This window comes from Electrona antarctica (genome assembly GCF_951216825.1).
Source record: "Electrona antarctica genome assembly, chromosome: 1".
In the NCBI taxonomy this organism is placed as follows: domain Eukaryota; kingdom Metazoa; phylum Chordata; class Actinopteri; order Myctophiformes; family Myctophidae; genus Electrona; species Electrona antarctica.
In genome coordinates this window covers 15577976-15602975 of record NC_136806.1, presented here as the reverse complement: position 1 = coordinate 15602975, position 25000 = coordinate 15577976, and the positions used below count along the sequence as shown (strand labels likewise).

At 48.3% G+C, this 25000-nt stretch overlaps 1 protein-coding gene across 1 annotated transcript in view; it reads right to left on the bottom strand.

The window, feature by feature from the left end:
• LOC306926089 (uncharacterized protein) overlaps positions 1-25000 on the bottom strand; it is a 257755-nt gene that overhangs the window by 67435 nt on the left and 165320 nt on the right. Inside the window, exons 3-4 of the mRNA XM_079505347.1 lie at positions 10417-10472; positions 604-630 (exon numbers count right to left, since the gene is read on the bottom strand). Of these exons, the coding sequence (XP_079361473.1) occupies positions 604-630; positions 10417-10472 (83 nt within the window). The remainder of the gene's footprint in view (positions 1-603; positions 631-10416; positions 10473-25000) is intronic.

The following is a 25000-nucleotide window of genomic DNA, read 5'->3' as shown; positions in this document are numbered from 1 at the left end:
TGAAGGGACAGGACAGGAGGGCAGGGTGAAGGGACAGGACAGGACGGCAGGGTGAAGGGACAGGACGGCAGGGTGAAGGGACAGGACAGGAGGGCAGGGTGAAGGGACAGGACAGGACGGCAGGGTGAAGGGACAGGACGGCAGGGTGAAGGGACAGGACAGGACGGCAGGGTGAAGGGACAGGACAGGACGGCAGGGTGAAGGGACAGGACAGGAGGGCAGGGTGAAGGGACAGGACAGGACGGCAGGGTGAAGGGACAGGACAGGACAGGACGGCAGGGTGAAGGGACAGGACAGGACGGCAGGGTGAAGGGACAGGACAGGACGGCAGGGTGAAGGGACAGGACAGGACGGCAGGGTGAAGGGACAGGACAGGAGGAAGCTGACAGGACGGCAGGGTGAAGGGACAGGACAGGAGGAAGCTGACAAGCATCGACGTTAAGGACATGCTAAAAGGGGAATAAGGAAAACAGATAAAGGCCTGAGAGATACTGTAGCTTCTGAAGAAAGAAAGAGGAAGAGTTTTCACAGGAGAAAACAGGGATTCTGATTGGGTGAATCGGAGGAGAGTGACAGACAGGGTGAATTACAAATCAAATTTACCGGGTATCCGTCTCGTCCAGCTTTGCCCTGGTGAAGGTTAGAGAGCATTAAGGTCAAAACGTCAGACAGGTTAGCACTCCGTCGACAGAAAACACACGTGCACAATGTGTGTGTGCACGCCCACACACATCTGACCTTCTCTTCTGTGTTCCCTTGTTGAGCTCTGTTCTATATGATCAAGCAAGAGCTAATGTTTCCTGCAGCAGCGTGTGCGTGTGCGTGTGTGTGTGTGTGTGTGTGTGTGTGTGTGTGTGTGTGTGTGTGTGTGTGTGTGTGTGTGTGTGCGCGTGTGTGCGTGTGTGTGTGCATATGCACTCCAAGTCCCAATACACCTCTGATTTGCTTACCTGTTGCACGAGAACAGGCTGAAGGAGATGTCAGGCAGTGCATGTACAATATGATGTGTAACAGTTTTTATGAGCTAATGTCCATATATACTACACCTGGATGTGATGAGACTGTACTTACAGGAGCACCTGGAACACAAAACAGAAAAAAGACACACAATCAAACATTGTGGAACTTTTTTTACGTATACCACTTGTATGTTGTTGGTATGGTTTGTACAGCCTAGTGGAAGAAACGTACACAGTGGTGTTCTCTGAAATGTTAGTGTTATTGTTGCCACACTTGAAAAGGATGTTACATGTGAGAGTTAGCTATATGTTCAGTGGTGGAAAAAGTACTTGAATGTTGTTTTTTTGTGGCTTTCGCCTTTATTTTTATATATTTTATGGAGGGACAGACAGTAGGCTGACAGGAAATGGGGAGAGATATGGGGGGGGAAGACATGCAGCAAAGGCCGTCGGGATCGGGAGTCGAACCCGCGGCACACTGCCAGACTGGATTACCAGCCAAGGTGCCTGGACCACTGAGCCATGGCCCAGGCCGTACTTGAATGTTTTACTTAACATACAACATGAGGCCTGCCAGGAACATAGACACGTAGAATAGCGTACGGCGCCACACCCGTATTATTTAATGCATGTTTTAATACGATCGTATTAAAAGCTACCCTTCGTTAGCTCTGTTATGCTTCTGAGCCAATGGCCGTGGCCATTTTGAAGATGCGCGCGCATCCACTTACATTGCCTGCTCTGTTTTCAGACGGCTTTATCTCCAGAAGCGACATTGCAGGGGTCGCTTTGTCTCAGACAACCGTTTTCAATGGTCTGTAGCAGGCGCTGTGATACTCGCGGTCCACTTTTTCCACCACCGACCGAGAGAACAAGCACCAGCTTCGTCAACACACACGGAATGGTTTCATAGTAAAATGCGATTACGGATATTTGGCTCTTCAAAGTAAGTGTCACGCGTGGTAAAACCCTGGCAGGACGCGGCGGAGGGATTGAATAATGGTAGCGGTCAAACGGTTAAGTCACAGTATCAATAGTCAGAATCACCAGCTCAGTGGCCTTGTGGTTAGAGTGTCCGCCCTGAGACTGGGAGGTCGAGGTTCGATCCCCGGCCGGGTCATACCAAAGACTCTAAAAATGGGACCCAGTGCCTCCCTGCTTGACACTCAGCATCAAGGGTTGGATTGGGGGTAAGTCCCTGCGACTAGCGTCATGTCCAGGGGGTGTACTTGTACATCAAGCTGCCTCACGCTACAGAAACAGGAGATAGGCTCCTGCCCCTATGGGCCTCATGGCTCGGCAAGGCTACTTATCAATAGTCAGAACGACTCCGTTATGACTAAAAGTCTACTCATTATGCAGAGTGTCCCATTTCACACGTTTTCAAATGAAACAATCTTTTGAAAATAGCAGATCTACAAGCTCTCAGTGAGCTTTTTCAAATGGGGGGGGGGGGGCGAAATGTATAGGACTGAAGTGGTTAAATGTATGTTTTGTAATAATAGTCAAAATGTACGTTTTCACATACAGTACACACATACATTCACACACCGATGGCGGTGGAAACCATGCAAGGCACCAACTTGCACATGGGGAGCGATTAGGGTGTTCGGCGTCTTGCTCATAAGGACACATCGACACTAACTCTGGGGGAGCCCGCAGGGTTCGAACTGGGAACACTGCGGTGGCCACATCCGGCCACTCTATACCGCTGAGCCACTGTTAAGTGAATGTACTTAGTTGCTTTCCACGCTGCGTGTACTGTACATGTCATGTGGTCTGTTCCATGATGGCAGTAATTAACCATATAAATACAGTACAGAGTGAAGCTCATTAGGGTCATTGCCAATGGATGCTGCGGTGGAACCGTTATGACAAACAGATACACGCATGTTCCGACAGACTCCTGCATGGGAAACGGATCATGTTTCGCATTAAGACGTGAGCTTGCGCAGAGATTCTGTTCTTCGTGAAAGATATTGGACCGTATAGTTAGAGGACAAACAGGGAGGCTTAAGAGAAAATGAAAGGGATGCCCGACTAGGGTCCCTGTAAAACATTAGAGGAAGGAACCTCTCGGGGCAAAACTCTCAGATCTGATCGGAAATTCAAAACACTCACGATGCTGATCTTGGGCAAAGCAGAAATTGAATTCTGCTTTTTCATACATCTCTGTCTATAACCAAGCACCATAATATTGATCAAAGGTAAATCAGCTCTTGGTCTCGGTCTCTAAAACAAAAACCTTCTTACATTACTGTATCATGTTGGATCTAAATGCGTAACATGGAATGTTACAAAAATGAAAAGCCCCCCTGCCCCGCCCACCCGCCCCCCCGGCACTAATAATCTGCCATCCTGAACCCTTATGAATTTAATATAAGATCAGTTTTACATTAGGCGCCTTTATGTTTGCGGTCGGCTTGTGTTGATCCAGGTTTTAAACCAATCATCACGAAGCCCGTGGCACGCGCGCTCCCATTGGTCGCACACACAACGAGCCAATACCGTCGTACGGCAACGCAGCACGGTAATCAGCATGGAGGAAAACAGAGTCATCTAAACAGATTCAATCAAAGATTGGAAGCAGATTCCTCTTGGGGATATTTGTGGTGTGCTGTTATTGTATAAACACATGCGTACGCAGCCACACGTCCACACACGCACGCACGCACGCACGCACGCACGCACGCACGCACGCACGCACGCACGCACGCACCGAGCCCAGTCGGCGTGACCAGAACCTCTATGAACCTTTTCTGAGTTAACCCGTTTGACAGACAAGCGAAACAGGAGTTAGACGAGGAGAGGAGGAGAGACGGAGGTGTCGGGGGTTTATGAGGCATGAGAGACGACTGAGGAGTCAATCAGGTTTAGTGGCGTCTAGACGCTGGGATGAAGAGCCACTGGGCCAGACAGCTAGGTAAACACGCGCACGCACGCACACATGCACGCATGTGTTTGCGAGTGTGCGTGTGTGTGTGTGTGTGTGTTTGCGAGTGTGTGTGTGTGTTTGTGGAAAAGAACAAAAAAGACTGTGGGGGGTACGAAAAAAGATGCAGAGAGAGAGAGAGGGGGTATGGGTGAGAGGGGAAAAAAATATATAGGAGAGGAGAGGAGAGGAGAGGAGAGGAGAGGAGAGGAGAGGAGAGGAGAGGAGAGGAGAGGAGAGAAGATGCTCTGATCACTCCCCAACAACTGTCCTGGTAACTAATTCCTGTCCTCAGTTCTCTCCACTTCTCTCGTCTCCTCAGAGACGAGCGGTATTCATAAGTCTCTGCTGTTTGTTGTCAAGTTGTCCTGCCAAACGGAGCATGATGGCGCAACAACTAACAGCCACTCCATGCCACCCCACCACCCCCCCCACTGTAAGCAAGGCCGCATCGTTAGGACATGAAACTAAACAACAAGAGAGGAGAGCTAAACAGAACCACATCGCCCAGACCCCAGACCCCAGACCCTCAGACACACAGCAACGAGCATCAAGACAACCTCGGCAACAGAGAGACACACGCGGGCGGCGGTCGTTTCTTTTGATCCCACGGCCCTCTCTGCGAACACCAGGCGGCTGGAAAGACTTACAGGCCCTGATGCAAAACATTGTCATTTAGCTGTCGTGATGTTCTCCTGACAGATACAGAGAGAGAGAGAGAGCTCGGATGGGCTTTCAGTTCCAATCTATGCTGATAAACGTTGTGAAAGATACAGTACGTAGGGGATGGGGAGACATACGGCATAAAGTGATGTGGATATACAATAATATGGAGGAGAGAGAGTTCATCAGAAGAAGCAATGATGGAGGAAGTCGGGGGGCCCAGGATGGTTCCACACAAACCCTGCATCACTATCTACGTACGTATCTATACATCATGTATAGATAGATAGTGTCTCTGTCTGTGTGTAATCCACGTAACTCGAGAACTGGTCGCCCCACCGACAAATTCGACACACGCGCTCCACCCCACCACAGGGGGTGCAGTGGCCGGTGTCGAGTCGGTCGGACCCACGGTTGTCCAGAACCGCCCCCAAAAAGGCCTCTACCCAGGCTCTGGACAGGGCCCCTCCATATATGGAGCTGGCCTGTTCTGACATCATTCTGACGTCTGCATAGACTCCATATTTGGGCATGCCTGACAAAGAACTCCATAAATGGGCTTAAAAGGGACACGTACATAATATCTGCAGGGTGGTGCATGCATTTCCAACTTGCATCGTTCCAAGTAGGCCAGTGCCCAACGGGCTCCGCTGTAGAGGCTCCAACGGGCACCGCTGCAGAGGCTCCAACGGGCACCACTGTAGAGGCTCCAACGGGCACCGCTGCAGAGGCTCCAACGGGCTCCGCTGCAGAGGCTCCAACGGGCACCGCTGTAGAGGCTCCAACGGGCTCCGCTGCAGAGGCTCCAACGGGCACCGCTGCAGAGGCTCCAACGGGCTCCGCTGCAGAGGCTCCAACGGGCACCGCTGCAGAGGCTCCAACGGGCTCCGCTGCAGAGGCTCCAACCGGCACGGGCACCGCTGTAGAGGCTCCAACGGGCTCCGCTGCAGAGGCTCCAACGGGCTCCGCTGCAGAGGCTCCAACGGGCTCCGCTGTAGAGGCTCCAACGGGCACCGCTGTAGAGGCTCCAACGGGCTCCGCTGCAGAGGCTCCAACGGGCTCCGCTGCAGAGGCTCCAACGGGCTCCGCTGTAGAGGCTCCAACGGGCACCGCTGCAGAGGCTCCAACGGGCACCGCTGTAGAGGCTCCAACGGGCACCGCTGTAGAGGCTCCAACGGGCACCGCTGCAGAGGCTCCAACGGGCACCGCTATAGAGGCTCCAACGGGCACCGCTGTAGAGGCTCCAACGGGCACCGCTGTAGAGGCTCCAACGGGCACCGCTGCAGAGGCTCCAACGGGCACCGCTGCAGAGGCTCCAACGGGCACCGCTGCAGAGGCTCCAACGGGCTCCGCTGTAGAGGCTCCAACGGGCTCCGCTGTAGAGGCTCCAACGGGCTCCGCTGTAGAGGCTCCAACGGGCACCGCTGTAGAGGCTCCAACGGGCTCCGCTGCAGAGGCTCCAACGGGCACCGCTGTAGAGGCTCCAACGGGCACCGCTGTAGAGGCTCCAACGGGCACCGCTGTAGAGGCTCCAACGGGCACCGCTAGAGAGGCTCCAACGGGCACCGCTATAGAGGCTCCAACGGGCACCGCTATAGAGGCTCCAACGGGCACCGCTGCAGAGGCTCCAACGGGCACCGCTGTAGAGGCTCCAACGGGCACTTGTGCAGAGGCTCCAACGGGCACCGCTGCAGAGGCTCCAACGGGCACCGCTGCAGAGGCTCCAACGGGCTCCGCTGTAGAGGCTCCAACGGGCACCGCTGTAGAGGCTCCAACGGGCACCGCTGTAGAGGCTCCAACGGGCTCCGCTGCAGAGGCTCCAACGGGCACCGCTGTAGAGGCTCCAACGGGCTCCGCTGCAGAGGCTCCAACGGGCACCGCTGTAGAGGCTCCAACGGGCACCGCTGTAGAGGCTCCAACGGGCACCGCTGTAGAGGCTCCAACGGGCACCGCTGCAGAGGCTCCAACGGGCACCGCTGTAGAGGCTCCAACGGGCACCGCTATAGAGGCTCCAACGGGCACCGCTGCAGAGGCTCCAACGGGCACCGCTATAGAGGCTCCAACGGGCACCGCTATAGAGGCTCCAACGGGCACCGCTGCAGAGGCTCCAACGGGCACCGCTGTAGAGGCTCCAACGGGCACTTGTGCAGAGGCTCCAACGGGCTCCGCTGCAGAGGCTCCAACGGGCACCGCTCTGGTACAGTAAATGCTGCTTTAGTTTCAATCCAGTGAAAATCACTTTGAAGTGATTTAGCTGGAAGGAAAATCTCTCCCAAAGAAAACATGCTCTGGGAGGATCGAGTTCTGTGCTCTCTCTGCAATCACTGCCGTATGCCCCGATTTATACTCGCTTATACAGTAAGTTGTGCATTACGTCGGCCAACCGGGAACAGCCGATCGACAAGCTCGCGTCCAACTGCTGTTTTTGGCTCGCGACAATGGCCTGCATCTAAATTTACATCAGGCTTTAGATAGCCTGGGTGTTTCGTTGTGTCAGCGACTGTATGCAGGCCAATAATGAATGGATGGGAATCTCTGTCTCTCTTGTAACTGTAAGTTCTGGTATAGCACGGCACAGCTATGACTTTCTGCTTCTCATAAAGCTTAACGGTGATGCTGTGTTTAGTCAACAGAGGCGGAGGAGACCTCCTCATCTCTTTAAACGCTCCAGACCAGACCCATGAATCACAGCCTGCTATGCTTACACACATCCTCCTTGATAGTATCATCCATTACTCTCAGACCGCGGGGAACACACGGGAGAGACTAAACACTTATAAATAAAAAAACATTTGACACAAAGGTGAGTCAGACAGGCTCCCTGAAGTTTAACGCTGAATCAGAATCCACTTTATTCAGAATATACTTGGGACTGCTTTTTATCCCTCACCTCTCTTGAAACATTGCAGGCAACCTTGAGCATTTTACATTAACATCGTTACTTATTTTTCATTAGCATGTGTACTATATACCAGTGCATGGTTCTCAACCAGTGGTCTGGGGACCTCCAGTGGTCCTTGAGGGGGTTCCAGGTGGTCCCCAGCTAGAGTTGGTAATGGATGAGAATGGAATGAGAATCTCCGGTTTGGTGGGCTAGGGTACTAATTTACACCCTCGTTTGTGGCGGGAAGACGGTTAATTTACAAGAAGTCTACACAATAATTGTGTTCTCTAATTATTCTCTAATTATTAGAGAATGTAGAAGAATTGTTATTCTCATCAACGCCATCAATGCCTATTATCTCTCCAAATGGTACCAACATCAATACAGCATGGAAATTGTGGACAAAATCTTATCCAACAACAACAAAATATTATTACGTGTTGGGGTCTGAGAGGCTAAATGGTGGTCCGACTGGTCCGTGACTCAGATGCCCAATAAAGAATGGACCTTGATACGGGTTGAAAACCACTGTATGTCTCTGTCCAGGGTCCCCCAGGTGACTAGACTAAAACCACTGTACGTCTCTGCCCAGGGACCCCCAGGTGACTAGATTTGGGACTCCTTTTGTCCCTCACCTCTCTTCTCTCTAATATCTTCAAGCTTGTACTGTAGATATGCTATTTTCACACAAATGTTCGCCCTTTTCAGCAAACTTTTCTATGTCTATTTTGACGTTCCCAGAATATAGACGCTGCTTGGGGTTCATGTGGTCATCTCAGGGCATTGCTTAGTGTTTTGTGGTCCTGATAAGAAAAACAAACCGAATAAATAAAATGAAAGAAATGCAACCCAATAACAGCGGATAGCGATGTCTGCAGCTCAGCGGGAGCGGCTAACATATGGGCGAGGTTAGCAGTAGCACTGAACCACATGGCCAGCCAGGGGATGGCGCTACGATGGAACAGACATGGAGGGACAGAGAGGAGGGTCTGCATTCACCATCATCCCACCATGTGGCTCACTGAGTCACAGTGACTTCACCTGATCCTACCAGGACCTCCACCACATCCTGACCGGGCGGGGGGGGGGGGGGGGGGGGGATGGGGAAACGCTCTCGCAACTCGAACAGGGCTGAGTCGGCGCTAAGCTAACTTCTGAACGTTCCACACGGCATATGGTTTAGAATGTCGCAGCAGGGGTTTTCAAAGTGGGTTCCATACGTGGCACCCTAAGGGTGCTGTGACGCAAGTCCAAGGGGTGCCTCGGAATAGTGAGAATACTTCATAAATCGGACCTGAGTTGCACTGTACTCGGTGCGTCCTTTTTTCGATCTCAAATCTCTTGGCCAAAATATAAGCTTGTAGATCTGCTATTTTTGGCGAATGTTCCGCCCCAGAATAGGGATGCTGGGTTGAAGTGGTTAAAGATCAGATATAAAGTCATTTTCAATCGGTCCTATAATGGACATATACTGGATCTTAGGGGGAAAGATTTACACATGTTTACGTACCGTCCGTAATACCAAATACAGGTAACGTGCTAAAGTAATGTTGTGATTCAGGTGTGCCGTGGATTAACCCTGCATTCTGGACGGGAACACCTTTTGGTGTTTTAAGCATTATGTTATACTTTATAGCTATTGAAAAATAGCAGATCTACAAGCTCATAGTGCAGCACTGAGTGCAGAGCACGCTCCTATGAGCTTGTAGATCTGCCTATTTTTTACAAAATCGTGCAAATCTTTGAATATATATTCTTTCCCAGTGAACGTTTTTAACTGATAACCTTTGCTTCTGGGACGTCACTGGAACAACATATTTTCAGATGGGGGTCTGCGGTCAATTAACATATCATTTTTGTGGTCCTTGACATGAAATAGTTTGAGAACCACTGATACAGAAACATAGTTTTTTTTATTTCAGAAAACGGACATTAAATAATAACATAATAGACTCAAAGGTTCTGGCAAGAGTTCTTACAACTATAATATAGTTGTAAGAACTCTTGCCAGAACCTTTGAGTCTAAAAAGACATATTATGTCTTTGTGTCAGGCAGTCTGAATCTAAACCTTCCTTTATATGTATTTTTGTCAGGCAGTCTGAATCTAAACCTTCCTTTATATGTCTTTTTGTCAGGCAGTCTGAATCTAAACCTTTCTTTGAAAACAGTGGGAGAATACTGTTATGGAATAAGCCACGCTACGGGATAGTGATGCACTTTTAAATGGTGTATTCATGGTTCGGTGTTTATTTGTTGCAGGGATTTTAGAGGGAGGGCAGAATCCTTGCTGGATTTTAGGTTATTTTTAGGTTTTCAGCGTTTTTTGGTCTGTGGTGAGTTCATGTGACGGGCTGCGTGCGACTTATTATTTATTCTTCAGGACCACATTGGAAATAAGTGTTTCATGACACTTTGTATGTACAGTAGTTGGAATTGTATTGTGTTGAAGTTAACTAACTAACTTTCTTTTACCAAATTACAAATCAATCAATCAATCAATCAATCAATCAGACAGACAGACAGACAGACAGACAGACAGACAGACAGACAGACAGACAGACAGACAGACAGACAGACAGACAGACAGACAGACAGACAGACAGACAGACAGACAGACAGACAGACAGACAGACAGACAGACAGACAGACAGACAGACAGACAGACAAACAATCAGAGAGGGGGAGAGAAAGAAATAGAGAGAGACATAGAGAGAGAAGGATGGAGAGAGCAGACAGTGTGTGGACAAAGGACAAGAAATACAGAGACAGAGGATAAGAGACACTCACAGAGAGAGAGAGAGAGAGAGAGAGAGAGAGAGAGAGAGAGAGAGAGAGAGAGAGAGAGAGATACATAGAGAGAGGGATGGAGAGAGGAGACGTACAGCATATGAAAGAACAGAGAGACTGGAGGGAACGTGCAGAGGACAGAGTAACGGCGAGAGAACAAACAGTACAGTAAGCAGACGTAATGGGGGACGTGTCTCTTACCGGGATCTCCTCGTCTTCCCATCCTCCCTCGCTTTCCTGGAGGTCCTGGAACAACAAACAGAGACACGCTACGTTAAACCCACCCTGCAGCACCACATACACGTACGTCTCCCTCATGTGTGGGAACGACACGAACGACCAGAGAATGGACCAACATCACAAAACATGTCGGCTGGCACAGCAGGCCCAGGAGAGAGAGAGAGAGAGAAAGAGAGAGAGCGTGTGTGTGCGTGTGTGTGTGTGTGTGTGTGTGTTGGCACCGAGTGTGTACAGTATGTGTGTCTTTGGGGGGGGGGGGGGGGGGGGGGAGTTCCAGATGTTCATGCAGTGCCTCGCGGATGGCACACTGTCAGCACATCTGGCCCTCGACAGGTGTGGCGAGTGAACAGTGAACACACATTCTGACGGGAAGGAATGGATTACAAAGTGCCATGGGAGATTAATTGAAGGAGCAAACACAAGATGACAAACGATGCAGCATGTAGTCATGTACGGGATTATGTGCTATGTTTGTTGAACAAGCTGCCACTTTATAGGGTCATTTCAAAGGCGGACTGCACTCTCTCAGTCTCTCTCCCAAAACGCCCTGCCTTTCTGCCAGGGATATTTCCTCCAGAGTCCAGTCCAGACAGACAGACCACCTGTTCCTCACTGCCTGGCCTGGTCTGGCCTGGTCTGGCCTGGCCTGGCCTGGCCTGGCCTGGCCTGGCCTAGCCTGGCACACCTTCCTCACTTTTCCACTGATGGACCATTTCCGGTTAATCGATCGCTAGCAACCAAAAGCTACCCAGACAGTGGTGAAATTAGCGATCTAACTTACTCAATAAAAAGTCATCAAAGTCGCCCTTGGCATTAACTGAGCAAAGCAACATGTTTATAGTTATTGTACCTCGATGTGGATGGTCCTCAACCACTTACAACCTGGTGTCCCTATTATGGTCACATCATTAGAGCTATCTAAATTACATAAGTTGGGCCTTTGCATAAGCCTGTAAGGTAGTCGAGGCTAGTGCAAGTGCTACGGGCTAAGATGGAGTCTGAAAAGGTGGGTTTTCAGACCACGGCGGAAGACTGGGAGTGAGTATGACGGGAGCAAGGCTCTGTGCTGCCGATGGAGAGGTTAGGTCTGGTAGCACTGTGAAGCTATACGAGCTAATAGGGGGTCCATGTGGAGTCGGAGACGCGGCTGCAGCTCAAAGGGTCACGCAGGCTATAGCAGCGACAATGAATCATTGCTTCCAGTTCCAGCCCAACGATTTACGAGGCTGTCCGTGGCGATTTTACGCTACAATATAACAGAATATCACAGATGGGACGACGGTTTATCACCCCTTTTTTAAGTAACAACTTATAACACTGTATAGTTCCTGTGGGCGTGAACGTTGAACCGTGCTACCTGCTTCCCCCGACACGGCCCCCGAAACCACTTCACCTTCATCTGCCGTCTGTCTCTCCCTCTCGCTGCCATTCCCATGCTCCCTCCAGTCGCTTCCTTCCTTCCTTCCTCGTGCTCTCTGGCCTCGCACAGAAATAGGAACCATACTGTACGGTGCTCTATGATGCTAACTGCTTGTGGCTGCGGACATGCTTTCTCTATCACCATTATTGGAGTTATTGTAGCGGCCTAATCACTTCCTGACTCTACCAGTTCTTTCAAGAGACCAAACTCTCCTCTATCTCCTTTTCCCTGTCTCTCCATCTCACGCTTTCATCCTTAATCCATTGAGACCTGGAACGCATCCATGTCATGTTAGCGTTTAACCACATTAACCATTAATCCATTTTGGGGCGGGAATCCCTTTTGGTGTTTTAAACATTGTTATAATTTAGCTATTGAAAAATAGCAGATCTACAAGCTCATAGCGCGCCACCGAGTGGCGCGCTATGAACTTGTAGGTCTGCTATTTTTGAAAAATCGTTAAAATGTGCCTCAAATCTTTCCGAAAATTGTCATGATTTAGAAAACTTTTTTTTTTAAATTTCGACGTCAGGCCTGAATGGGTTAATCTTTCCCCTGAATGAAAGATACAGTCGATAAAAGAATGTAAAGAAAATTAAACTCAAATTTAAATAATTGCCGCATTGTTAAACATCCCTATACACGTCTAAATGCCAGACGTAGGCATTAACATATGTGGAGTGGACATGCACGCACGCACGCAGCCACGCACGCACGCACGCACGCACCCACGCACGCGCTGCTTCTGTCTCTACTGGAAATGATTCAGGACGGAGAAGAGTGTATTTTCAAGTTCTATACCAATAACAATTTAAACCTTCATGGTTATCACAGACTGATTATGTATATTTTAAACAATTAAATAATAAAAAATACTTTTAAAAAAGTATCTGCCTGCGCTTTTCAGCAAGCAAGGCCCTCATACTGTACAATCTATGTATACAGCACTATATATAGCACTGACGAAGGTCTTAGGACCGAAACGTTAGCTTTTTAATTGCACTTTGAGCACAGAGCACTTTATGAGCATGATAAAATAAAAGGATTTTTTTTCCCCCTAAGTCTCAGTCTATAAACGTTTTTACTTAATTTTGTTATGCAGTGAGCGAGTCGTGTCCGGTCACTCTTCAATCTACAGTTGGAGGCCATCAATATTGTCCTTTTCTTTTTGCTGAGGTTTGCGCAAAAGGACAGTTAACCCATTTTGGGCGGGAACCCCCATTGTTATAATTTAGCTATTGAAAAATAGCAGATCTACAAGCTCATAGCGCGCCACCGAGTGGCGCGCTACGAGCTTGTAGGTCTGCTATTTTTGAAAAATCGTGAAAATATTTATTTCAGAAAACTGGAGGATTTAGAAGGATTTTTAAAAATTTTGAGGTCAGGCCTAAATGGGTCAAATGATAAGGGACAATATCGGTGGCACCCAACTGTATGTATACAGACAGATGTTTGAATTTGAAGAATTTCCACCACTCTCTTCTCCTCATCATGTATCAACCCCCTGATTACAGGATAATATGCACGCTGTGACTCATCTTCTTCTCCGTATCGCAGGGATTATAGACCAATTATGTGTTTACAAACATTGAGACTGGAAGCACATCAGCACAGGTGACTGTTTCATCTATCACATCAGCACAGGTGACTGTTTCATCTATCACATCAGCACAGGTGACTGTTTCATCTATCACATCCGCACAGGTGACTGTTTCATCTATCACATCAGCACAGGTGACTGTTTCATCTCTCACATCAGCACAGGTGACTGTTCCATCTATCACATCAGCACAGGTGACTGTTTCATCTATCACATCAGCACAGGTGACTGTTTCATCTATCACATCAGCACAGGTGACTGTTTCATCTATCACATCAGCACAGGTGACTGTTTCATCTATCACATCAGCACAGGTGACTGTTTCATCTCTCACATCAGCACAGGTGACTGTTTCATCTATCACATCAGCACAGGTGACTGTTTCATCTATCACATCAGCACAGGTGACTGTTTCATCTCTCACATCAGCACAGGTGACTGTTTCATCTATCACATCAGCACAGGTGACTGTTTCATCTCTCACATCAGCACAGGTGACTGTTTCATCTCTCACATCAGCACAGGTGACTGTTTCATCTATCACATCAGCACAGGTGACTGTTTCATCTATCACATCAGCACAGGTGACTGTTTCATCTATCACATCAGCACAGGTGACTGTTTCATCCATCACATCAGCACAGGTGACTGTTTCATCTATCACATCAGCACAGGTGACTGTTTCATCCATCACATCAGCACAGGTGACTGTTTCATCCATCACATCAGCACAGGTGACTGTTTCATCTATCACATCAGCACAGGTGACTGTTTCATCTATCACATCAGCACAGGTGACTGTTTCATCTATCACATCAGCACAGGTGACTGTTTCATCTATCACATCAGCACAGGTGACTGTTTCATCTATCACATCAGCACAGGTGACTGTTTCATCTATCTATACATGTGCTGCACGTCTCTCTACACACACGTTCCACATCCCCACAGGGGGGGGCAGTGCCCGGTGTCGAGTCCGTCGGTTGTGCAGCAGTGTTGTTTTTGGCAGCAAATTTTGATTTTAGTTTTAGTCATATAGGGCAGTATTATGTGTGTCTTAAGTACCAGGTCTTATCACTTAACTTAAGACCTGGAGGCGTGGTCAATGCTGTTTGGCCACTCAGAATAGCCAAATGGCATTGAATTAAGTAATAAGACCTGGTACTTAAGACACGCACAATACTGCCCATAGTCTCTTGAATAGTTTTCATTTAGTTTCAGTCACATTTTTGTCACCTGGAATGTTTTAGTGTGAGTCTAGTTTTAGTCGACTAAATCTACAGTTGATTTAGTCGACTAAAATGAATTTTGGCGGGCCTTGATGCCTTTCACTTTTGTGAGCTTGTAGATCAGCATGCTGGATACTGGATCTCTTGTTCACTAGTCCCTTCCTAACATTTTAGTCTAGTTTTTATTTGTTGACGAAATTGTCAGTATATTTAGTCCTAGTTTTAGTCATCATAGCTTAGTTTTCATGTAGTTTCCATTTAGTTTTTGTCAGTGAAAAAGGTAGTAGTATAGTTTTCGTTTTTTAGAACCAGCAGTGGCACTAAAGACTGTACTGATCACACCTGAACACCCATACATCTCCATATATGGAGCTGGCCTGTTCTGACATCACAATGATGTTCTGACACCTGCATAGACTCCATATTTGGGCATGTTTTGGGGAGCGCTGGTTTCAGTTCAGTCAACCTCCTCTTGTGTGTTGCTGGCTGGTGAGACTCTCCTAGTGAGACGTCACCCCACAACGGTATTGTGTGCCGAGAACAGCCTGAACTTTTAAGCTCACAACCTCGTTGTGCATGCGACCGTTGACGTGAGCTTGGAGGTCTGCTGTTCCAGGTCGTTCTCTGCATAAATTAGGCTTGACGGGCTGCAGCTGCACTAGCAAGAGGTCGGATGAGGCTCTGGTGCCGTGATCATAGAGCGCTCCCTGTCCCTGTTTACACTCAACAGAAACAGAAAGGATTATATAATATTTCAAGAGTGAGAGATCACGGTGAAAATCCTAAGCATTCTTCCTCCATATACTGGGAGAAAAAACAGCAGCAATTGGGATGCCTTTTTACACGCCGAGTGCAGTGTCCACTTTTTCCATTGCGTCTTATGAGCGGTGTGGGGTTCATGTGGTGCCGGGCCTGCGCGTGCAAACTGTGCATATACTGGTTCTCATCAGTGTGACGCTGGTCTGACCAGGGGTCTAGAGGAAGAGATGAATCCTGGGAGCTGAAAGGGGAGCGGCTGCCCGCATGCAGCCTGAAGGTTAAGGACTCGCACCATGGAAAGAGGAAGTCTGTCAATGCTCATAATCCATATCCATCATATACAGTCTATACAGTATAGCTTTATTATGTCATTTAGCCACGTAATCCAGGTGCATGCTTCTGGTTAGACAAACCACTGGTCCAATAACGACAACCTATCTCAAACCCTCACCCTAACCCTAACCTCCTAACCTTAACCCTCTTCCAACCCTTAACGCACCCCTCACCAACCTTAATCCGGTCGTTTTAACGCACCCCTTACCAACCTTAATCCGGTCGTTTTAACGCACCCCTCACCAACCTTAATCCGGTCGTCTTAACGCACCCCTCACCAACCTTAATCCGGTCGTCTTAACGCACCCCTCACCAACCTTAATCCGGTCGTGTTAACGCACCCCTCACCAACCTTAATTCGGTCGTTTTAACGCACCCCTCACCAACCTTAATCCGGTCGTTTTAACGCACCCCTCACCAACCTTAATCCGGTCGTTTTAACGCACCCCTCACCAACCTTAATCCGGTCGTTTTAACGCACCCCTCACCAACCTTAATCCGGTCGTTTTAACGCACCCCTCACCAACCTTAATCCGGTCGTTTTAACGCACCCCTCACCAACCTTAATCCGGTCGTCTTTACGCACCCCTCACCAACCTTAATCCAGTCGTCTTAACGCACCCCTCACCAACCTTAATCCGGTCGTCTTAACGCACCCCTCACCAACCTTAATCCAGTCGGACAAATGCTGTCTAACCAATGCTATGTCTAACCAAAGTATGCCTCCCACGTAACCCACGGGACCAAAACGCAATCTGAGAAAAAGAATCAGAGATAAATGTTGTGTGCCACATTAAAAAAAAAAAAAAAAAAAAAAAAAGATCTACAAGCTCATAGTGCGGCACCAAGTGCCTACTGTATTTTTCAACAGCTAAAGCATAACATAATGCTAAGTAAAAACACCAAAAGGGGTTCCCGTCATAAAATGGGTTTAAAAAAAACATGAAATGATGGCAGGGGACACATGGCAGGGATTTACATTATAGGGAAGGGTGTGTCGCTCGCCTGGTTCTACCTTCAGATATTCGGGACATGAAAGGCCTGTCAGCGATCAGAACGGGGCCCGTTGCCAAGGTTAAGGGGTTTGGGCCGTCGACGCAGTAGACCGAACGCGTGTCTGTGATTGGCCCTGAGTGGCAGCCCGGTGCGGGGAGATGCCGGGCGACGACAAGCGGATCTGGAGCTGGATTGAGCGGAGCGATTTAATGAGAAAAACAGCAGCTATAGCGCGAAGGAGACTGGAGCACAAGTCACAACGTGTGTTTGTGTGAGCGTGTGCGTGTGTGTGCGTGTGTTTGTGCGTGTGCGTGTGCGTGTGCGTGTGTTAAGACCTGTGTGTGAAAATGAACACTCAGTGACATACAAAATCGTAGACGCACACACGCGTACACACACGCATGCACACGCACACACACACACACACACACCTAATAAGGGTTAGGTTTCAGCCTTGACGTTCTGTGTCGCCGGTAGGATCTGTGACATACCAGTGTCACAACAACATGTTATATGAGAGTGTGTGAGTGTGCGTGCGAGTGCGTGCGTGCGTGTGAGTGCGTGTGTGCGTGGTGCATACAGTATATGTGTGAGAGAGAGAAAGAGAGAGAGAGAGAGAGAGAGAGAGAGAGAGAGAGAGAGAGAGAAAAGGCAAGGGGAAAGAGATAGGCAGATCATGTTTAATGGCAGTGAGAATGTACTGTATGTGCGTGCGTGCGTGCGTGCGTGCGTGCGTGCGTGCGTGCGTGCGTGCGTGCGTGCATGCGTGCGTGCGTGCGTGCGTGCGTGCGTGCGTGCGTGCGTGCGTGCGTGCGTATACGTGTGCGTGCGTGCGTGTATGGTCTGACTGCCCCTGTCTATGTACCTCACTTCTTCTCTCCACTCTGGGCTCACCAATACTTTGCTCCTGTACTGTATACTGTATAGGCACTAGGCAGAGTGGTGTAAAAAGTACTCACAATGTTTTACTAAAGCGAAAGTACTATCAATACTGCAATGTAAAAATACTCAAGTACAAATCCGGAATTCAAAATGTATTTTACGTAGACAGCACTGAATTGTATTTTATGTAGTCATAGCACTTTATAGTATATACGAATAGTATAGTATAGTATAGTATAGTATGTATAGTTTATATGTATAGTTTCATTATATAGATATTCCAGTTGTGTATGTATTATGTATGTATTGCCATGCTTTTTGTTCTTGCTTAATGTAAGCCGCTCTGGATTAAGAGCATCTGCTAAATTCCTAAATTGAAAGTTGTACTTGCATGGCTTGACATTACATTTTTGAGGCCAAGTAAATTTCCATTCACTTTTCCGGGCACAAAAGTCACTTGTCCAGAGCACGAGCATGCACACATATACATTTTAAATCAACTATAACTGTAAGTTGGTTTTGGTGAATATGTTTGAATATTCTCATCTCAGTTTACATGTTCGAATGTCTGATCTTTTTTTTTTTTGTCATCAAAGTTCTTTTTTTTAATGATTTTTCAATTAAGCATACAAAATACACATGACTAAAGGTCATTACACACTGGCGAATTAGCGACGCGAATTATTCGTGCGAATAATTCGCCTTTTTTTAAAACCAATTGAAGTCAATGCAAGCTTCCACATCAGTGGCGAATGTGCGAATGTGCGAAAATGCGACCGTTTTCGCTCTTTATTTGTTCGCTCCGGTGTTCGCTCCGGTGTCGAATTTTTAATTCGCGTCGCTAATTCGCCAGTGTGTAATGACCTTTACACAAAAGAAAAAGACAAGAAAAAAACGCAAACACAACTAGCAGTCAAAAACGTTGTCTTGATTGCATTACATTTCATGTATTCCAAACACACAGTCATAGATCGGTCCTATCCACGCACGGTTAACAGACTGACCTCGTCTGCATTTAAAGCACTGCATGTGTACTCACCCAATAATTGAGTATACTTGAGTAAATGTACTTATTTACGTTCCACCAGTGCTCCTATAGGGTTCATTTGGTCTATAATGTCATGGCCAATACAGTGACGGCGGGTTGAATGTGGTTAAAGGAGAGAGAGAGCATGCCATCAATCAGGTGGAGACAAAACAAAGCCTCTGCACGCCTAACGGCACAAATGAACCCAGACGTCTGAAAAGGGCACGGTAAAAATGACGTCTGAAGGAACGTCCGTCAAAACCAACCCGAGCTGGTCCATCAAAACCAACCCGAGCTGGTCCATCAAAACCAACCCGAGCTGGTCCATCACCTTATGAGAGCATCTAACCAACCCGAGCTGGTCCATCACCTTATGAGAGCATCTAACCAACCCGAGCTGGTCCATCACCTCATGAGAGCATCTAACCCAAAGCAGATGATCACAGAGGAGAGGACAGGACAGAGGAGAGCAGTGCCTACCGGCATGTGTGCAAAAGCCCCTCCAATTGATCCAGAATGCCGCAACACGCTTGGTCTTCAACCAGCCAAAAATTCTCACGTCTTCTTTAAAGCAACCAAAGGTATATGGCATCTTCAAAGTCTGACCGGGCGCTGAGATCAGCCAACACAGGGAGGCTTTGCAGAACATTCACTAAAAACGCCGGGACAACGCTCCACACGTCCCAAACCCTTCTGGCTCCAAAACAATGGAATGCACTTCCCATTGCGATCAGAACTGCAGCCAGTAGCCACACTCCCAATCTTCCGCCGTAGTCTGAAAACCCATGTCTTCAGACTCCATCTTGGCCCGTAGCACTTGCCCTAGCGATCTTTGGCGTATATGCAAAGGCATAACTTTTGTAATTTAGATAGTATTGTACAGTATGTAGACATAGCACTCGTGTGCTATGTCTACAGGAGAGGCGAGGCGAGGAGAGGAGAGGAGAGGAGAGGAGAGGAGGACAGCACCCAGAGGTGCAGTGATGAGATCTTGTCTTCCTGTGAGAGAGAGACCTTCACCTGAGGAGAGACCTCAGTGTCTGTCTGAGCTCTACGGAAGGAAGCAAGCACTCACAGACACTCCCCCGCAAATCATCACCGTGCTCATGGATCCCTCCCGGAGACGCACACAGTCGCACACACACACGCTCGCACACGCACACACACATACGCACGCACACACACACACACACATACAGTAACACGCAAACTCAACCTCAATGACCATGAATATGGAGTAAGGGGAGTGTAAAGCGCTCCCTTGGAAGTGGCTGACATAAACACACACACACACACACACACACACAACACACACACACACACACACACACACACACACACACACACACACACACACACACACACACACACACACACACACACACACACACACACACACTGAACTGCAGTTGAACTTTGCAACGTGCATGCATGTCGCCTACAGCGTTGAACTGGTCCTTCCCCACATGGGGCTGAGGAGCATCAAGTGCAGGTTTGACTGAGAGCCCATCCTAAGATCAGAGAGGTGTGTGTGACTGTGTGTGTGTGTGTGTGTGTGTGTGTGTGTGTGTGTGCGCGCATGCGGGGTCACAGACACACACATGCAGCACAGCATCCATAGTCTATTCACAGCATGGTAAACCTTTGACTGAGGAACGGCTTCACACACACACGCACATGAGCACACACACACACACACACACACACACACACACACACACACACACACACACACACACACACACACACACACACACACACACACACACACACACACACACACACACACACACACACACACACACACACACACACACACACACACACACACACACACACACACACACACACACACACACACAGCTCACTGACAAGATCTATCCACCCGATGGGGCTTGGAAACAATTGCCCCATTAACACTTCCACTCACTGGTTCCGGTTGTGCGTGTGCGCGCGTGCGTGCGTGTGCGTGCGTGCACACGTGCGTGCGTGTGTGTGGTTTCCTCAGTGTCTTCAGGTTTAAGCCGTGTCCTCTCAAACGCTGATTGTTAAAACATGTGGAGTCAGTCCGTGGTGCATCTCCTCCGGTGAGACTACATCTACCATAATGCTCCCTGGCTGCTATACGCACCGCTTCTGGCCTCAAGTCCGCAATGGACAAACACGCACATGCCTGCACGATACGCACGCACGCATCACACAAACACACACACACACACACACACACACACACACACACACACACACACACACACACACACACAGTCACACACAGTCACACGCGCGCTTACATCTTCCCCTGTAGTCCGTCTGTTTTCCATAGCCACGGCTCGTCTTGATTTAGCTACTGTGACATTTCTCTCAAACAAAGTGCTTCCAGGGAACGAAGCGTCAGCGTCAGGACCCTCTCTCTCTCTCTCTCTCCTCTCGGGTCTTTGTGTTTAACCCAACAACTGGGAGTAATAAAGAGCCAAATGAAAATAGCAGAATGTGATACTCTACATACAGCACGGCACAGCATTCAGGAGCCTGGATGTCCAGCCGTCCATTTGATATACCTCCTGAAAGCTTGTACGTCCGTCCATGTAGGAGCCATGTCCAGACGTCCATCTTTGGTTCAAAATAGCCGATCTATAAGCTCAGCAGTGTGCCACAATGCGATGCATTGTGAGCTTGTAGATTGAGCCTATGTGTAGATCGGCTATTTTGATTACTTTTACAAAAGTACAAAAACACTCGTCATACGCTGAAGTATACTGTAGCTTACATTAAGGCATTTTGGGCGGGAACCTCTTTTGGTGTTAGCATTATGTTATGCTTTAACTATTGAAAAATAGCAGATCTACAAGCTCATAGCACGCCACCGAGTGGCGCACTAAGAGCTTGTAGGTCTGCTATTTTTGAAAAATCGAAGAACCACTGACATAGAAACATAGCTTTTTCAGAAAACTGTCAGGATGTAGAAGACATTTTTAGAATCTGATCTCAGGTCAAAATGGGTTAAGGCATTCATTTAAAACAAAAACAAAAAACATAAAAAGATGAGATATGGATATACAAGGTTTCTGCCTGACGGCGACATTCCCCCCCGCCCCCACATCCCCCCTGCAAACATGAAGGGGAACATGTAATTTACCTCAGGAGAGGAAGAGAAGGGTGGGGTTGGCCTGCATGGCAGAAGCATGGGGGGTGGAGGAGGAGGAGGTGGGGTGGCTGACTGTCGGTGCCGTAGAGAGAGAAGCATGGGGGGTGGAGGAGGAGGAGGAGGTGGGGTGGCTGACTGTCGGTGCCGTAGAGAGAGAAGCATGGGGGGTGGAGGAGGAGGAGGAGGTGGGGTGGCTGACTGTCGGTGCCGTAGAGAGAGGGGTCAATGTTTCGCTTCCCTATACTGGCTGGAGGCAGCGGTCCTCCCCGGCTGCCACATTCCACTTCACTTGTTAAATATTTGGACCACTTTAGAAGAGCATTCCCCCCAAAATCCCAGAGTTTGACTCCCCGGCCTCGGGTTTTTCCACGTGGGTCTTATAGCCCTCGATCGCGCTGAGTTGCCTTTTGCTCCACGGCTCGTGATGTGGGAACTGCCGTCAGTGCCGTGTACGCAAAGCAAACTGTAAGCCCTGGAGATGTGCTCCTGATATAATGTGCCACTAACATGTGTATCACTAACAAGACCTTTGCCAAGCAGTTTTTGACTATAGAGGGTATGCGCATGCATAAAGTGAATGGAAAATCGAGTGGCAAATCGATTGGCAAAGTGAGTGGCAAAGTGAGTTTAACATTGTTTAACGTCGTTTAATGCAATCAGATAGGACTTTTTTGTTTGGATGTATGGGCTGTCAAGGCCAGAAAGTCGTTTTTTGCCACTCGCTGACCTCGATTAGTCGAATAGTCGACTAATCAATCGGAACGGGTCTCAGTTGACTGACAACCTCTCAGTCGATGTTCACAAAAAAAAATAAAGAATCTTTTTGATCATTCCATTAGGTCTGTGGGGGCCTGGTGGGTGCTTATTTAACATAAACACATTTGAACATGCTTTCTGACTGTTTTTAATCAATCTCCAATGTGAATGGGGTGTGTGTGCGTGCCTTGAATAAATAGCTGCGCAGTGCGCTGGCCTGATAGACTCCAGAATCTCACCTCCTGTGCTCAATCTGGCTAATGACTCAAGCCTGAACGAAGCGAGAGAGAGAGAGAGAGTCTAACAGCATACCCCGGTACGTTCGTTCCATGATCCATAAAATGACAGATCCACATCGCGCATGGGGCTGCAGATGCGCGATGTGGATCTGTCATTTAGGCTATAGAACGCTTGTTGCATGAAGGGCAGCTCTGCGGGCGCGCAGCACATCGTGTCACAAACTCATCACTCACTCATTGTAGTACTAGGCTGTGGGATAGATTTCACTTGCTTGGTCATTTTCCTCCCTCCTCCGCAGTTAGACAGCTGCTCTCATTACCGGTAGTGTTATTGTCCGTGTCCATGAACAGTGCTTATTGGCGTTTTATCCCGAAGTTAACTTTGTTGTTGTGTTGTGTGCGAGCCGAGGAGCGCGACCACCGGGCGGCCGGCATCTGGACACTGACAGGCACAGCCAGCCAGAGCAGCGAAAGGAACAGATACGGACGGCACTTGAAAAAAACAAAACACAAAAAAACGGCTAATAAAAACGGAATTTATATAAAATCAGACCAGTCTGAAGCGAGTGGTGCAACAGCACCCCCTATTGGTACTCTAAACATAGTCCCATAGTCCGACCGGGACAAAGCTGTTCCTTGGAGTGGGTGCACCACTAAAAAATACACCAGGGGGGGGGTTCAGTCAGCTAATTTATTCATATTCATTTCGACTATACAAATCCTTAGTCGGGGACAGGCCTACTCAGGCCGCATTACTTCAGGCCGCGCGTTTCTGCATTACTTCCGGATATGATGATGTCACATGCATACCCTCTATATAAGCCAGTGGTTTTCATGTGGTCCGAGGAACCCAGTGGTCCTTGACGGGGTTCCAGGTGGTCCTTGAGGGGGTTCCAGGTGGTCCCCAGCTAAATGATGGAGAGTTGGTAACCAAATTAACCCTTATAGAAATGAGCGTTAAATGAAACCAACCCTTACGGGTCCATTTATTATTTTTGATCAACATTTGCCTCTTGTCTCTCTGGTACCAACGTCAATACAGCATGCAATTGTGGACAGAATCTTATAACGACAACAAAATATTCTAAGTCTTGGGTCTACGAGGCTACATCTAATCAAATGGTGGTCTGTGGCTGAAATGCTGAATAAATAATGGACCTGACATTAAAAAAGGTCAAAAAACACTGATATAAGCCATTTCAGGATTACGGAGTTGACAGATGTTGACGATGTTGGACTGTTTTAACATTTAACAAATGGTACAGCCTAAAATACGCCTGCAGGAGCTTTGAGTCCATTAGGGATGGGAACTGATAAAGTCTGCCTGGTCTTCTCAATGCATGTCAAGAAGGATTTAGTCGAAGTCGGTTGGTCGGATGGATCGACCGACGGACGGACGGTTCCTGAGATAAGTGAACTAACATGGACGTATGCACAGAGATGTTGTGCATTTGAATTGTTAAGATAAGCAATTCTGCTGATTCTGATTAGTTATCGATTCCCTTCTCGACTCCATATCCATGAATTATTTCCATGCGGTGCAGTATAAATCGATATAACAAAAAGTCATTTTGGAACTGGTGTATTTTGATCTACAGATATGGACAGTGGATGGTCTCCGCAGGGTGAACGGGGGACAGCTGTTAAGCGTCTTCATCTCAAACAAAATGTTCCTCTGCAGCCTCTGTCTCCCCTCCGTCCCCCCTCCGTCTCCCCCATTTCTCCATCCATCCTCTCCTCCTCCTCCTCCTCCTCTGAGGAGATGGAGGACACATGCTGTGCATGTAAACACTGACAAAGAGGAGAACACAGCCAGCGAGAGAAAGGAAAAAGACAGGGATGTGATGTCACAGCGTGGTGATTCACGGTCCAGCTGCACTGCGTCTGTCTGTCCTGGCAGAGAGCTGTGATTGGCCAAGGTCCAGCTGCCCTGCGTCCGTCCGTCTGTCTGTCCTGGCAGAGAGCTGTTATTGGCCCGCGGGTCACCGCCGGTTCACTGGGTTCAACGCCGCATGCAACCTTATTGTTGCAGTTTAGCATTATTTTGTCATTAGTTTTTTGTTTCGTTTTGACTCTTTCGTATTTCAATTTCAGTTTGGCGTTTGCTAGTTTAGTTTAGCTTTGTTTTAGTTTTTTTTTCTCCAAAAG